General features: G+C 38.4%; 1 protein-coding gene across 1 annotated transcript in view; it reads right to left on the minus strand.

Moving 5' to 3' along the window:
• The window catches only part of BAZ1A (bromodomain adjacent to zinc finger domain, 1A), a 67643-nt gene that overhangs the window by 47715 nt on the left and 2582 nt on the right, over window positions 1-17346 (minus strand). Inside the window, exon 2 of the mRNA XM_009319459.1 lies at window positions 10673-10951. Within this exon, the coding sequence (XP_009317734.1) occupies window positions 10673-10951 (279 nt within the window). The remainder of the gene's footprint in view (window positions 1-10672; window positions 10952-17346) is intronic.

Here is a 17346-nt window from a genome sequence, read left to right on the forward strand (position 1 = left end):
CAAGCAGACAGTACTATGCAAAATCTGCACACATTGAGGGGAAAAAAAGAGGGGGGCAGAGGGAGAAAAGCTGAAAACATTAAAATATCCTAGGTCATATTCATTTGTGAATTTAGCTAGGACCAGTAACACAGTTAGTGCCTGTAGCTGTCCTCCCCAAGCCTCTCTCCAACAGGGAGAGAGTGCCAGGATGCTTCAATGAGATGTGTTATTAAAAAAAAAAATAAATTTTTAAAACCCCAACCTATTAACATCTTTATATATTCCTAAAGACAACAGTATGACCAATGCTTAATTATCCACGGGGACACCAGAGCTGCCTGCATGCAGAGGCAGGCTGAGAGCTGTGCCCACAGGCACCCTGCCATTCCAATGCAGCCGGCCCCGCTTCCAAAGCTGGCTGGTCTGAGGCTGGAAGACGTGTTTTCCTGGTGAGTGGAGCCCAAGCTAATTAACTGTGCAAATCTAAATAGACTCTGTGTAAAGAACCAAGAGCACCCAAGTATGTAATGGAGACAGAGCTTAGGGGCTGTTCACAAAATAAGTCCAAGTCCAACAAGGCTTATTAAGGTCTGGGCTAGCACCAGACTCCGGCTGAGTCCTAAGAGAAAAGTCTATTATTACAGTATCTTGGTTTTCCAGTATTCAGAACATCACAGCTTCCCCTTCATACTAAATAATATGGAGCTGACTGCATGGCAGATTGTATTATTAGGCTGTTTTTTTAAATCCAAAGATCACTTGCTAAAAAAAGACTTCTTAGTAGAATTATTTTTGTTTCAGATTATAAAACATATTTCCTAGAGAGTTCAATTCAATTAAAAAAAAAAACTTTTAATTTCTAATGGAAAATAATCAAAAGCACCAATGCTTAAGGCTACTGACACTTTTTCTAATCTGTTTACCATTCGAAGACCACTAGAGGGAGCGCATATACACTAAATTTGCAATCACAGTAAAACAGCCACATGAAAGCTAAATCGCAACCTACACTACCCAATGCCATGAAAGGACAAAGAGGCTAAAACACATACACACGAATCAATCTTCCTGGACAAAAAGACTTGAATATTTAGTCACCGAGTATTTTACCATCACTTAATTTACCTGTTTATCCACTGGACAGCCCTGTAATTTACAGGGTATCACATCTCCTTCTGTAAGAACAGAAATTATGTATTCTATACACTTGATTCAGCAAGTAGCAAAATCCCCAATACAGCTGCCTTCCTTTCCCCTCCCCCTTTTTGTTATTAACAGGGAGAATGGACTAGCAGAATAAGCTATCACAGAAAGCAAGTGATTCTCCATCCTCTATACCATCATTCAAATAATTACCAGAAACCTTTGGGGAAGGAATCAAACGAAACACACATTACCTGGCTCAATAAAAGCATAATCCAATGAAATTTAACGGTTACTGATAGACAGGATTAAAGAAAGTGATGCAACCGTTCCTTCTGGCATTAGAGAAATAATAATCTACGAACGAAGTCTTTTTTTAGCCTTGCTACAGTCAAGTCATGGCTAGTAGCAGCCAATTCCCCGGGTTAAGAGAGGCAAAGACACTCTGCTTTTAGTACCAACGAAGTGCTGCTCTTCTTAATAACCTAATCATTCCCTGAGTTCACTTATTACAACTCTTATTTTATATCATAAGGCACATAAAACAGCAGAGCTGAAAGCTGAAGCAAGACACTCAAATGAAGCATACTACTTGAAATACTTTCTAAAAAGGATACCTTAAGATCTTTACAGAGCTTATGTCAAAGTCAAGCCATGCTCACCCACTATTTCCCATAAAATAAGAACTGTGGGCACCTCAATCTAAAAAGACAGCAGCGTTAAAGTAAATAAATACGTACCCCAATATCCCTCTCAGTCAGGAAGCACTTTCTTCAAATAACAATAAATATTGTGAAGAAGCTTACAGCCACACTAAGTGAATCCCACAGGTATTCAGAAAAGGATGAGATAAATTGAGAATAGAGCCATCATGAACTTTTACACAGTAGTCCCAGCAACTCTTGGTCAGACATTGACAGCCAAAAGCTAGAAGAGTAAACCTGCAAAAGAATTACCCCATACTCCAGAAGTTTTGCATACCTCTTTCTGCACTACAGGCTGCTATCAACAACAAGGTACAGGTCCTCTGACCTGTCCCAAGGATGCCCTTTATGCTCACAGTTTATGTTTTGCTAAGCTCAGAAACCAAGCTCTTTGAGGTCCTCTTATGTTATGGGAAAGGTTCCAAGAAGTGCTTGGCCTATGTGATTAAATCTGTTGTTTTCTGAAGAAAGAGAACAGCAGCACAGGAACCCGAAAGTTTTAAACACAAAGCCAGAGGTGGTATCACCAATGTAATTTTTTTAAAATACCAGTGCACATCTCCTTCTCTCTCAAATTAAAAAAACTGAGATCTTCCATTGATTTCCATGAATTTCAGATAGGGCCGGTCAGCTGCACAGGTGAAAGAACATAGCTGACTCCAGCAATCTAAGGGCAAGAGACACTGCCTGGAGACTGTGGCACAGGTCATAGTTTCTTTGGAAACCCAACTCCATCAGTCTCTCTCTAGAAGAACGATTCTGAGCTGTGCTTTGAAAAGCAGCTTAGCACAACTAGAAGAAAACTTTATGTAGGACTGAACCTTGTCACTCCTAGAAGAACAGTAAGGAAGCGGCAGGCTGAAGGTGTACAAAAGCAAACTGCATCTGCAGCCTCAGGCTGCTGCTCCGTGAGATGCAGAAATGACTTAACAGTTCAACACTGCCAAGGGGGGAAATCTTCCCTTTGCCGTTCCTCCTTCCAGCCACATACATGGTGCGGTGCTTGCTTTTTGTAGCTCTGGCACTCAGTATTATTTATTGATTGCCATTAAATTGAAGTCACTTACCTAACAACAACAACAAAAAAAACCTCAGAACTAACCCAACGTGAAGAGCTTGTTAAGTTTTCGTCCTATCAGCTACTTCAAGTGGCCCACTGAAGGATCTGATGAGAACTAGAGCATGTGCAAGAGGCAAATGTTGGCCACAGCCAAAAGCAGAGGAGGAAGGAGAAGTAGTAAGAACTCCCTCACCTGAAGGCCCTGAGACACTATAATCTCTTGAATAGCTTAGTGGTTTCAGTAGTTTATCCTTCCTAACTGAAAAATAACATGTAGGCAAATGAACACTGGGTCACTAGGAGAGTCTGTTCCAGGGAAACCACACACCTAACAAGGTAGTTGGGCAAGACGTGCTTCAAACTCACCAGTAGTTCAAGGTGAGAGTGATTCAGGAAAACCCAGAACAAAGGGTAAGTATAACTTACCTGCCACATTTCTCTTTCATTCAGCTCAGCAACTCAAAGGCACATACCTGTTTGTCCAGCAACTCGTAATAGCTTGTTTATCGCCATCTACCTCTGCTGAAGCAGCAGAACACAATTTGAAGAGGAGAGAGAAAAGCTGCTCTCCACTATGTAAAACGGGCCAAAAAGAGCCATCACAGGATGTCAAGTGGAAACCTTAACCCTGCAATTATTGGCACTTTCACTTAACTCGGAGTTGGTCTTCCCAAATGCTGAGTAGGCCTTCATATCCAACCACAGCTGGAGTTGGAAGCTGTGAGAGGAGAGGCCACTTCTCACTGCCCATCAGCTGAGCATTCTGCACAACAGCTTTTGATCGGGCTGGCGCTAACTACTGTGATATAAATAATAGTCTGGCACTCTGCTATGTCCTAATTTCAGGTCAAAAAACAAGATCCCTTGAAGGCCCAGGTGAGTTATAAACATGCCTCTGTATGCTTTACGATAAGCAGACAAAAAACATCCCTTGGATGCAGAAGGCGGTTTCAAATGGGGTGATGGGGTAATATTGCAATACTTTGAGGCCAACTTTTAACATAAAGAAAACAATGATCAGTGAGACAAAGAAAACAATGATCAGTGAGTCAGAAGCAAAAGAAAATTCACTTTTTAAAACAGACACCCAAATGAAAGCAAAGTTTTTTCAAATGCCAAGACTAAAAAAGCATACCTTTTCTAATAGTATGTAAAGTTAGTTGGATACAGAAAACCCCAAAAGAGTCAGTAATACAAGAAGCTACAGTAGCAAGTACCAAGAAGTACCAAAAAGCTATAGCCTCATTCTGTTTTGTCAGCTTTTAGTAAGTTTTTAAGAAGTAAATGTCAGATAAGTGCAGTAACTCATACCCTTGTCCTAACAGTTCTCATATACTTGAAAGTAATTAGAGAGATAAAAGTGAGAAAGGATCTGGAGGAATAAGTGACATCTTTTACTAAGCTAACTGGTGCAGTTAAATGCACACACAAAACAAAAGCACACAACAAGGAGACAAGTTTTATGCACATAATGGCTTCCTGTACAGTTAGAGCTGCTGTTTTCGAGTTTTAGCATCTTCGTTTGTCTGTCAAGTTACAGGTAAGACTGTATGCTTCAAAGAAACTAGTAAGAAGCATGTTTTTGCTTAGGACAAGACAATTCTTTATACACAGTAGCTGCATCAGCTGTCTCCTGTGGAATTAGGGCAGCACTAACTAACAATAACACCAATATATGCATTGTTTTGACTGCCCAGCCTTCCATTCATAATCCGTACCGATTAAAAAAAAAATAAAAATCATAAAACAAACCAACCAAACCCCGTACCTTTAAATTTATAGTTATGAAAGTAGAGAGTGTGCACAGAAATGAGAGCTAACAGAGATTGGCAGCACCCAAAAATAGTTGTAACAGCTGTTCAACAATAAGAAAGGAGTTGCAGGTTCTCTCCCAGATATCATCATCTCATAGCTTCTGTTAGTCAAATACAAATATATTTATTGTTCAACAAATACAAATATATTTATATCCCAAAGGACTTAAGAGCAGTGGAAAGTGAATGCCTTAAACATGATTTTTCCAGGCCAGGAGTTGACTGATCCTTGAACGGCCATGCTGGAAGAATGCAAACTGTACTTGCTCTATGAATAGGTAAGCTGCTCTCCAGTACTGTCAGCTATGCTGTTTCATAAGCACCACACTAACTTTGCTACTGGAATTCAAATTCACCTTTCAAAATAAAGTTGGAAACTTTCTTTGTATGCAGGAACTTATGCTTAAGCCTTGCCACTACAAAAACACACTATAACTTTCTGATTCTGTAGACATTAGCTTTAGTGCTTCTGCATCCAGACAACTTTGAAGCCTACACGTCAAAGGGGAAAATTTGTTGGTTGGAGTAGAAAGTAATTTAAATTCACTGTAACTCATTAAAGTCTAAACATGGAAGACACTTTGCCTTTTACTACCTAGTGGTCTTATATTAGCTTATCCTAGTTCTCAGAAAACAACTATATATATAAGCAAGTAATACCTTGTTGCCAGCTTGAATGAAAAAGTTGGAAAATTAGGTATAATCTTCTCTCTTACAAGGATTACCATCTACCATCCCAACTCTGTATCAGCTAGGCATAGTCATGGCCAGCAACACGCTTCCTGTGCCCCAGTTAAGACTTAGAGATTAAAACAGTATGCAAAGCTTTTAATTGGCCTAATGCAGTGGTTAATCCACTATGAACAGTCCTAAAGCACTGGGACACCAGCCAAACAATTGATGAGTTAAAAAAAGAAGTTTCCCTTACAGACAAGATTGCTCCATGATTATCTACGTTTCCTACAGCTTGGCAATGGTCAGCATCAGATCATTCAGAGCAGAGAAAGGGTATTAACCTATACCTAATGCATGATCCGATGCAGCAATCTTCCTAACAGAGAACTTCATCTACTACTTCTGTAAACAGGTTCACTTTAAAAACACTACATTCTCTTAAAGCATTCTGGTGTTGCCTGCTCACAGACATTGGGCAAGTATTCTTTTGCAGTGGTGTCATCTAGTGGTCAAATTCAACGAAAAAAAGACATTCCTTTTTTATATCTGCCACATTCTCTATGATTTCTTCCTTCCTATACACTACCTTTAAGCAATCTATTTTAGTCTACAGGTGGTTGACTTTTTAATTAAGTTCCATACTAATTGTTGGACAACAACTGGTTGTCCCCCACCCTCCGTGGGGAAGGCAAGACATCATCACATAAGCTATTTTTAAGGGCGGGGGAGGGCGAGCTGAAGAGCTAGTAGAGTTGTCCGACCTAAAACCTCAGGTCTCTTCACCACTCAAGTCTGACTGCAAGCTTACAGATTAATAAACTAATTATCACCCTGCTCACTTGTATACCTAATAAAGACAGCCATTATTACTTGTGATAGGGTCCAGTCTCAGAACACTGATGATAAATCACAACTGGTTGTTTACACACGCTTCAAATCTAGTTTTTCCTCTGACAAATTACAATAATAAAAAAAAAAAGCACACTCCTGACCTCAAGGAGAAAGGAACAGGTCCTACAGCTGAGTGAGTTACACAGTTGTAGGTTTTGTTTGGTGTGTCTGAGCGATCCACTGAGGTTATTTCAGGTAGGCCTACCACACCACATAGTTCCAACTTTCAGGTAACTGGCTTCAGATGCCAAGATGTTGAAATCAATTTCACAAGTTAAGTACCAATAATACAACACGGTACTAAGACAGCAACAAATGGACAGGTTACTGCAAGAGACGCCATTCCTAGTAAACAGAAGGCCAACTAGTATCGTATGGGTTTTAAATTTTCAGTTCTGAAGAGCAAATACAGGAAGCAATTTAGTGATGTGGTCAACATTTTTCCTCTGCTTCAATGAAGTGTGAGCTAAAACATTAGCTGCTTATTTTACATCTTAATTGACCATGGTTAACATGAAATACTGCTCTAATTTCCACACACCCCCAACAAAATCTCAAATAATTCCCATGCTTTTTTCAATAAATTGCTTTCCATAAACAGCAATTTGACATTCTAAATAACAGTACTTAGTATCAGCTGGTTTCAATTCCTTGGCAACTCCAACAAACTTAATTGAGATTAAGTTTTCTGTCTATATAATATGATGTTTCTGACCGATGTTTCAAATAATAATTTTGTCTTTTATGAAGGCAGTACTAGGAAAACATTGTTACACAACTGCTACAGTTCTTTAACTGGGAATCCAAGCACCTCACGTTTTAAAGGATAGCACAGCTGCCACTTTGGAGAAAAGTCAGCCCCAGTTTAGCCAGAAAAGCTGGACACATACAAACGAAAAAAGCTGGCCATTTTTAATCAATACATCATCCAAAAGAGTTAGAGCAAGCAGAATTAACTCCTTGTTGCTTCTACTAGATTACCAAATTGCATGCACCATTTTCAGAGATTGCCTGAACAAGCCACATCATAGGACTGGGGGGCTTTCTCTGCAATTTCTTTCTGGTTGATAAGGGCTGTTAAGACACCAGACATACCAAAACAACAGGAAGACAGAATATCTCCCAAACTCTCCGAGTTCCTCCTACCAGACCTCAGCAACAAGGCGGAAGCAGCCAAATTCAAAACTGAGCAGCACAACAAAAGGCTAGAAACGACGAGAGCCTGATAGGGACATAAGATGAGAAAAAGCAATGGGGCATCAGATTCTGCAACAACCAGAACACACGGGTTGGATACAAGAACCACTGGTCTCAAAAAAAAACAAAAAAAAACAAAAAAAAAAACCAACCAACTTCCTCTGCCCAAAGCACTTGTCCTCTTACTCTTTCTAGATCACCTGTCCATTGCTTCATATGTTCAAGATAAAAACATTTACATTAAGCCAAAAATGCTAAACCTTCTTCTAGTGTTTGGGTTCCCTCACATTTACTTTGTTCAAAATCTAGAAAGCTGCACCAAAGCAATCTATCCTACAAGAATATTACATGTGCAAAGTTAGGAGCTATAAAATACCAATACTTAAATTGCTTGAGCAACCCCTGGTTACACATGCATTATATTGTAGGCTTCGCATTAAATGATGCGCGGAGCTCAGATAACAAACAATCCTGCTGACATTACATGTGCAAAGAACTTCATACATAAATGCAGCAGAAGAGTTTACAACACCATGACACAACTGGGTTTTCATGATCTGCCAAATTCTGTTGGTCTCATAGGATGCTATTACACTATAGATGGACAGTGACCGTTTTTGCTAGAAAAGATCACAAAAATGTAGCTGTGCAGGACAAACACACACAAATCGCTCTGTTGGAACAACCATGTTATTTACAAGTAACATGAGTTGGTATACTTAACCCCCAATGTAGTACTTCAAAATATAGGTCAAAGTCAGCTGTTCATTGGGCAGAATAACAACTATGCCTCACCTCCTCCCACTTTGTATTCTTTAATTATGTATCTCTAAGCATAAAAATCCCTCTGCATTACCACGTTACATGCACTGTTTCCTGGATTTGGTATTAAACGTCTGAACTAGCTCTCTGCTATACGTTTATCTAGAATATCAGTGGCATACAATCAGCTAAGGTGAATTTTTCATGCTTCATTGTACCAGACACAAGTTTATACTTATGTAGTTTTCAAACATGCAATCTCTAGCAGGTTAATTTTTGATGGAAATAGATTTTATCTGAATCTTCAGTATTTTGAATGATATCTAGCCCACCCCAAAGGCTTAAGAAATTTAGCTTATATCCTATTAATATATTGATCTGTGAAAGTGGAACATAAACACAAAATTGTTAGATATGTATCTCAACACAATTTTGAATAACCAAGAAGATTGAATTAAAGGCTGGTAAAAAGTGATAGCGCTATCTTCATGAGATAGAATCATCTCACAACTTTATCTGAACAGAATTTAGCGTACATGGTAAGTAGAAACCATTTTGTTAGGGCAAACTTAAAAACTGATTTATGATGCTCTAAAAAGAAAAGCGAAAAGGATTCTGAATTTCAAAAGACAAAGAAACAAGCCAGACTTGTATTTATTGCATATAAGCCTACTTTTCATTTAAGCTTTGAAAAGCTAAGACACACATACATAAATATTTTAGCGAAGAGTTTAGAAAAGTAAGAGGAAGACAGGAGGGTTGTTCTTGGGGAAAAAAAAGTTTGTCTTCTAAAGCATTCTTTTTGCTATTAGTTTGGAAACTGGCAGTACTGTCAAAGATTGACAACAAAGGCATTTCATTGAGCAAATGAAAACCAACAGCTGAACTACACCGACAGTTCATCATAGTCAGGTTTCTAGTTTAAAAAAAAGAAAGAAAAAACTTATCCTCTAAGCAAAATGACTGTCATACTAGTAGTAACCTGGGTCTAGTCGTTAGACAAGTATAAAGATGAGGAAGACAGAAACAAACTTTGGATATAGGTTTTCTGTACAGAAAGCAGTAACTCCACTGAAGTTGTTCTGGTCCTGGATTTGCAAACTGAGACTTCACTGGTTGAAAGGAATAGAGCAGGGAAGAGATGGAAAGCTTTTCTATTAAGCACTGACCTTATGTACATACCCATACAAATTTCCCGCTGCACATCAACAGATTTTTCTTCCTGGTATAGTACAGAATTTGCCTTAAATAAGATCTGGATCAGTCACTAAAAAGGCTCATATAGAACAACTATGTTCTCCAATGACCATTTTGAACAAGCCCACTCCTATCACCCAATATACACCAGATTACGTGCTGAGACCTCAGGCTACCCACAGAAGCCGGTAAGTTGTGCCCTGTCTACTCTGCAGTGTAAGCTGGCACCTTCCTCCTGAAAAAAGTAAAACAAAACAACCCCACAAACAAACAACAACAAAAAAAACCAGCAACAGCTGAACCCACAAAGGCTTTAGCACACATTCTGCAGGTATTTCCAAGTTGAGCATGTTTAAGTCTTTCCCATCTTAAACCTTAGTTAGGTGAAACTGCAAACTCACGTAGACAAAACATGGAGCTTTTCTAGTCCTCTCCCAGAAGCTGCTTTAGAGACAGACTCAAGCTAGCTACCTGTTATAAAACAGTTTATTTATACTACACAGCGTATGTACCAATGATATGAGAAAGAAAGCATCTGAAGCTCAGAATTCTTCCAAGTTTTTATCAGTTTAAGACAACAATAAAAACGCTTGCAATAGATATATCAGTTTAAGAGTAACATAACACTAACTTTGCGTGGAAAAAAAACCCATCACACTAAATCCCAGATAATGACCTATTAGAAACATTTTATGATTAATTCCCAACTTCTCTGTGAATGCAGTCACAATTTTCACCACTACCTAAAAAGCAAAAATCCAACTTTCATCAATTCTTTAAGCTTTCAGTAGTTCCACCATTCTGAGTACACAAAACACCATGTGATGGATTACATTCTGGACGATTTCAACAAAACTTTCATATGATTTTTAATTCATAGCTTCCCCTAGTTTCTCATTAAATCTCATTCTACAAACAATCCACCGTTCTCACACCAGGGGACTGACATTCCTTTGCAAATCCACCACGTGGACCAAAAAACGGCAGTGTCAAGACCTGAAAGAGCTATCCTGCCCCTGCAGCTGCTTCTAAGCTAAGGAAAGAGGTACCAAGCCCAGCAATACAACCCTACTCTTAATTAAAGTAGGGAGGAGCAGTAACAGAATCGCTAGCTTAAGCATCACACCTCACTTCGGGTGTGTTTGATGGAGTTTATTATCCTGATTTTTGGTTTTAAAAAAAGCACACACAAAACCCACCTAACACCAAACAAAAATAAATACGTATTTATTTTTAAATATACTTACCTTGCACCATTATTTCTAACTACTTCCACTGTTTCACCAACAAAATACCGATCCTTGACATAAGCAAAGATTTCATCACAGATCTCATGAAGTCGGGAGCGATGGGTAAGGGTGGCCAAGTAGAGAACTGGAATGATGAGTGCCTCTGGAAAACTTTGAAGATTATGTCTGGCTTTCTTCTCTGATTCCAGTGCTTCCTGATATGTGAGTCCTGGTTTACCTGTGACAGCACAGCTCCACACAAGGCTGTTGCACAGAATGGTGCGTTCAAAAAAATCACTGAAAAGACACAGGGTGGGGGAGAGAGAAAGAAAACTGTTGAGTTCTGACTAACCTTTTCAATTTGCTCACTATTAATACAGCAGCAAATTTCTTTTACAAGCCTGAAATGCAAAGGCAGGTCTATTCCTGTAGAGCTTGTAGATAATCAAGGGTTATTTACCACTTTTTAGACATGGCATGGTAAACTGCTATTGTAAAACCGAAGTCTCCTCTCAGTACAGACTACAGTAACAGCATCAAGACCTAGAAGTGCTGCAAACAAATATTCACGTATAAGAAGCCTTATGCGTAAGAATATTCACACCAAGTTTAATAGGTATCATATCCTACTCACATCCCCCACATTTCCACAAATATTTGCAAGAGGAGGGTCTAAAACTGTACAAACATAAAATAACCTTAAGATTACAGAAACATGTTGAAACTTGAATAAGTTTCAGATTGAGTGTCCTAGCTCACAAATTAAAAGATACGAGAGGTAAAAAATTAATGTCAAGTAGTTCTCTAAATAGTTTTTATTCCTTCATTGTTTGCATTGCTCTTAGAAAAAAGCATTAAACTATTTTTTCCTACAAATTCTTCTCCTCCCTTATTCCATTAGCAAATATTGATTCTCCTCCTTCCCTGTATTTCCAATTAATGCTAAAATTACACTGTTGTTATTGCTTGCTTACTAGTTATTATATTGGAATCAAGAAAGAAGAGCTTTCGTTAGTCAATATCTGTCAATTTTTGACAGGTATCAGAAAAACAGTGGTTTGTTAAAACACTTTCTAGATGAAGTAGATGATGGAGCTATTCACAAATCCATGTTAAAACATATCATATACTATATGGATCAGTGATTGGACAGCAGAGCAATCTTTCAATATGCCCCAGTTCAGACAATGATTTTTATTTGCCTTCCCTTAAAAATCTTAACGGACTAGTATTGATAAGTATGCAACACACAACACGACAAATCAAGTTTTGTTTTGCCTTGTATCAGTTCAACATAGCTATTTCAAGGCAGACACACAGTATTTTCAGAACACTGCATGCTACATGAGATACCTATACTGAAGTTTCATTCCTTTAAAAAAAAAATTATGCTGCACAGTGTTCCCATTTTTAAAAGGACAGAACTGTTCAAATAATTTCTAGTAATGGGGTTAGAGAATTAGACAGCTCACACTTGGAGTTTTTTCTTGCAGGCTCCCTGCAAACTCAAGCTGGCAAACATGCGTCAGTTAGACTGATGCAGATGACAACGTTCACTGCAGATGGACAGAGATGAACCACAACATTTTGTAAATGAAAATGGAAATTCCAGATTGAGGACAATGGAGGGTCCTGGCTCAGATAATCCTTTCTGTAAGAGCACAGGATTCCTCTGAGTGTGAGAAAGACGCTTTAGGAAGAACATCAGCTGCGAGAAGGGGAAAAGGACAGAAGAGGAAGTGATATATTATCTGAATAATATTTAATAGCTACAAAATTTCAGATGTTTGTATCACCTGCATCCACTTAATATAATTGACAGTATATGGGCCTAACACTCCTGAGTAATAACTTGGGTTTGCTTACTCTAAACAAGAAAAGGAGGAGAAGAACAAAGGAGAGAGAATGAGAGAAATTATTCTTCAATATATGAAGAATGGATAGCTGTCAGTCATTCTTTGTGCATAGGACAGAACAGTCTTTTTTTGCTGTCAACCATGGTGAATCAGTATCTTTAATGTATAGAATAGTTACTTAAACATTTTAAAGGACAGGTTAGACAAAAAGCTGTCTTTTTTTTTTTCTTTTTAAGGTGATGGAATACATAAAACATGATCTCTTAGCTCTCTTCCTGCCCTACATTTCAATACTTCTGTATTAGATTCACACTAATTTTTAGTAGTCCTATTGACTTCAGTGGATAAAGAAACATTTACTCGAATCTTCATGCAGCTGTGTTTCTCTACATATATTTTTGTGTCTCACTTACCAAAGAGGTTCTTGATAATTATCTTTAGCCAGGAAAGAGAAAACTACCCTAGGAGTTGTTAAAAAAATGTACCAGAACATAGTTTTCAAAAATTATGAAATTAAGAGAGAGGGGGGGGGGGGGGGGGACGACGACACAGAGAGAGCGAGGAGAGGGAGGGAGAGACTGAGGTTGATGCTGACAGTGTCCCTTTAAGAGCTGCTGTTATTGTTTGTGAGGGAACACCGGGCAGTCATGCTTTTTAAAGCAACAGCATTGAACTTACAGGGGAAAAAAAACTAAAAAAACCCAACAAAACCCTAACAATTTTTAATCCATGATTATTACAAGTGCAAAATTCTAAGGTTACTTTAACTGAAACATATTTGAGGAAAACATTTTTCCATTTGCATACAAGAGTCGTTTGCGTATCTAGTTTCATTCTCCCTCATTTCCTCTTTTGTTTTGTGTGGATTTTTCCCCTGTGAACTTACAGGGAAGAAAAAAAATTGTGTGAAAAAAATTACATTCAATTTTGAAAGCATTATTTGTCTTTAGCTAGTCACTACCTATAGCATATCAAAACCATCTGTGGCTTAGTCTGTTAACACAGTTTTATTGCAATGTTTTAATGATCTCACTTTAACTTGGTTTGAGAGAGAGGAGAAAACAAAATCCCAACAGTATAGCAGTAGATGTTATTTGTAGTGCTGTTTCTGTCCCTGTCTCTCTCTGGTGCACGTCAGTTATCACAAGATTTACAAAGAGCAGACACAACAGCTACCAAACCAAGAGAACGGTAGCAGCAGCAGTGATACCCTTTCTCTTCACTTAAAGAGTAACAATGCACTTCTTCAAATTCTACGTTCAACTTGAATTCACAACAGCAAGTGCATCTGCTGTTATGTCACATCTGAAGCCTTATCTACATCTTCATCTAGGGTATTACAGTCTTTGGGGCTTCCTCACTGGTTCAAGATCTCTAACTCTTGACAATATGGAGAAGGAAGTTAATACTAAACACATCCACAAAACTCACTTGCATGGTCCCATCTGCCTGCAAGAAGTCAAACGGGACTGACTGCAGTGCCCTGGTGAAGATGTCCATGTCAGCTCAACTACTCAAGGAGCAGGGAGTCAAAACTGAGTTGTCTTTGCAGTAGTAATTAATGCTGATTTTTAAGCTGGATGTCTTTTTTCATTTACATTATATAGTTAGTTTTCCATGCAAGGTAAGGTAAACAGCAAAATTATCAGCGAATCATTGAGAAGTAGTTTAATGCTGCTACTTTGTAGGTATTTGATAGGAGGCAGTTCCTTAACAGAAGCTAGAAATAAAATACTTGCAGTCTCTGTGCTGACTGCAGTTGCAATGGATATAAAAATCCAGCCTAGAAATTACAGATGCCTTTTGCTTGAACTAACCAAGTATTCCCATTGAGACCAAGATCTACTGTATTTTTAGTGTGTTTCAAGAACATGTTTGTTTCAAACCGTTTACTTTCATTCATTTTCTTGGCATATATTAAAAACAAGTTGGGGGGGGTTCTTTTTTAAACAGAAGAATTATGTATTGGAGAATGTAAAATATGAGAAAGTCATGTTAAGTGAAATTCAAGAAAGGAAAAAGCGGGGAAAAAATAAATCTGTGGAATGGCTAATTTGTAGTAATTGTTATTTGTAATCCTGAAGCTCCTATGAGCCTCTGCTATATAGTTTATTTAGTCTATGGTAGGAGGGTAATCATGGAAGACCAACTCTGCCATTCTGGATCACAAAAGCATTCTTGTACTCTGCCTTGTCTCCAGAAATGGTCAATAATACGTATTCTGAAATAATGCACAAAAGAAACAAACAAACAAAAAACTGAGAAAGAGACATTTATTCCTTAATATTTACAGGTTAAGTATGCATTAAGGAATATATTTCAAGTTATGAGTTTCTCTTCAACAAAACAGAAAAATCCACCTAATTTAACTAAGGACCCTTTAAAAAGCCTTTTGAACTGATCTCTTTTTGACTGTAACCAAGAATTCCAATTCCACAGGCCAGTCTATAAAGAAGTTTCAGTGAGTTTTGAAGATGCAAAACTGCTCTTTCCCCTTCGTGTTTTAGAATGAGGAACATTCCTACCACTGTATCTATACTATTCATCATTTTCTTTTTCAGGCTGCCTTCACAAGCAAGACTTCCCATACTTTAATAGTAGCTTTCACCACACATCTTTATCGGCTATTAACTTCCACAGACAAGGTGTCAAAGACTGGTGGTAACATCCCACCGGTTTAATGTGTTTCTCATGCATCCCATGCACCCCTGTACTTGCTTTTCCAGCTACTACTATGGCGCTGGAGACTCTTTTGTTGGTCTGTCCCTCTAACCAGGACTACAACCAAGGGTGAAGAACATCAGTTTCCCCAGTTCCTGTTATTCCTGATAAATACAGTCGAACACTGCCATCTCACTGCACCCCCTTTTAAAGGGTTACAAAATTATGCAATGGTATTTCAGACTAAAAAGGAAATACATTCTTAACAGGAAAGTCACTTTACAAAATACTAGTCTTGCCAAATTCTCCTCACATTAGCATAATGATTCTTATATAGAGAAGAGTAATACTAATGTATGATTTGTATTCATCTCTACTAAAGCTGCCACGGGCATGGAAGCAGCTTTTCAACACTAAGTTTGTGCTCTGTTTAAAAAAAAACAAAAACAAACAAACAAGAAAACAACTTAAGTCTTAACCATTTGTAGTAATTAGAAGTGTTCATATAGTTGAGCAAGGGGTTAATTCAGGTTACCATATGCACCTATACAGCCCGCTTGATCTAGTCAGACTCTGTAATTTTTAAATTCTCCCCTCAAAAAAATCATGTTGCTATTGCAAAAGTAGATTCAGAGAAGCCTGATTTAGACAATGGTTTTCTTTCATGAAACAGATAATACGATTTTTAAAAAGTGGGCCCTCCCTATCCCTGTTAACCTAATCGCCCTTGAAAGAAAAGAAGCACTTTTACTGTCAGAGTAATGTTGTTTTCTGAAATGTTGTTTTCAGAAGACATTAGCTATTTGAAGCATCACTTTGCAACCAGCAGAGACAAGAATCAGCATCTTTAAAACTTGCTGAAAGACGACTCTATGTTTTCCAGTAGACTATGCCACAAACAGCTAACAACCTAAACTTACTCATCTGTGCCAGGACGCCTTGCTAAGTAAAAAATACTAAACTGTTCAATCCAAAGCGCCAATTTTACCCAACCTAAAAAAGCCAGAAGAAACCCCAAAAAACCCCACCCCCCCATACACAAAAAACAAGCATATGCAGTTTTCCCAAATACCATATTCTAAGCCCTGACCTCTGAGCTAAACACCCACTGACATTTCTAGGGATCGCCTGTGTGAACCCAAGTCTAAATTTATCCCTTAATTCGTGAACTTTGGTTAAATATGGAATTTGGTCTTTCATACTTTTTCTTAGTGACAACATCTTCGCAGTGTAAATAAGCCTGTCAGAGTACTTAAAATATTCACCAAACCCTTTGAGAGCAGAAAGATGTTTTAAAAGGATACTTTTCATGCTGAAATTTTAGCAAAACTACACGTACCTGAAACGTATTTCAGTGCAGCATCAACAAATACATGACAGTCATCTAATTATGTGATGATAATAATAATTGTAACCAGGAAAGCAGCTTTCAAAATATTGGAAGCTGGGGGAGGGGGACTTAACTCCTACAGAAACAGGACGCTGTCAGCTCTTGCTCGTTAGGTTCTTATACGCCCTATAATGAAAACACTCCCTACAAAACTTCCCAAAAAATATTCAACATCCCCCTCCCCCCCAGAGCGTATCGTCCAGGAAACAGTAAGGCATTACCCTCCGAAGTTACCTAATCCAACTTCTTTAAAATTTTATTAGGCGAAGTGTATTTGAGTAAGAAAAACAAGTCTAAACACGAAAAAGATTCAGGTGTGCTCTAATTTCACATGCTGCAAATGAAAAGTATTTCAGATTTAATCTCATTAGTCTGCACGTCTTTAAAAAAAAAAAAAGAGTTTGGATGCGGGGGCGGTGCTGGATCAGACTGGGGTGAAAACACATACATTTATCAGCTTTTGAAAAACGTCTCGCTAAATACTTTCTGTCCATTGTTCTTACAAGCGATAAAGTAAGCGGCAGTAAGTTCGGGACTATCCGTACAACGCGCCTTCAACGGTTAACGACAATTTCACAATTTCCATTGGTCTTTTTACACACGGAGAAGGAAAAAAAAGAAAAAGGAGGAAAGAAAAAAAAAAAGGAAAGCACGGAGAGAGGGAGAAAAGCCTCACGAGAAAGAGAGATCCTGAGGGGACAGGTGTCCCCGCTCGGTTTCAGGCCGGGTTCAACCTCCGGCGGCGCCGCCCGGCCGGGAAGGGAGGGCTCGGGCTGCGGGACCCG

This window comes from Pygoscelis adeliae, unplaced genomic scaffold, assembly GCF_000699105.1.
Source record: "Pygoscelis adeliae isolate BGI_AS28 unplaced genomic scaffold, ASM69910v1 Scaffold71, whole genome shotgun sequence".
NCBI classification, from domain to species: Eukaryota; Metazoa; Chordata; class Aves; order Sphenisciformes; family Spheniscidae; genus Pygoscelis; species Pygoscelis adeliae.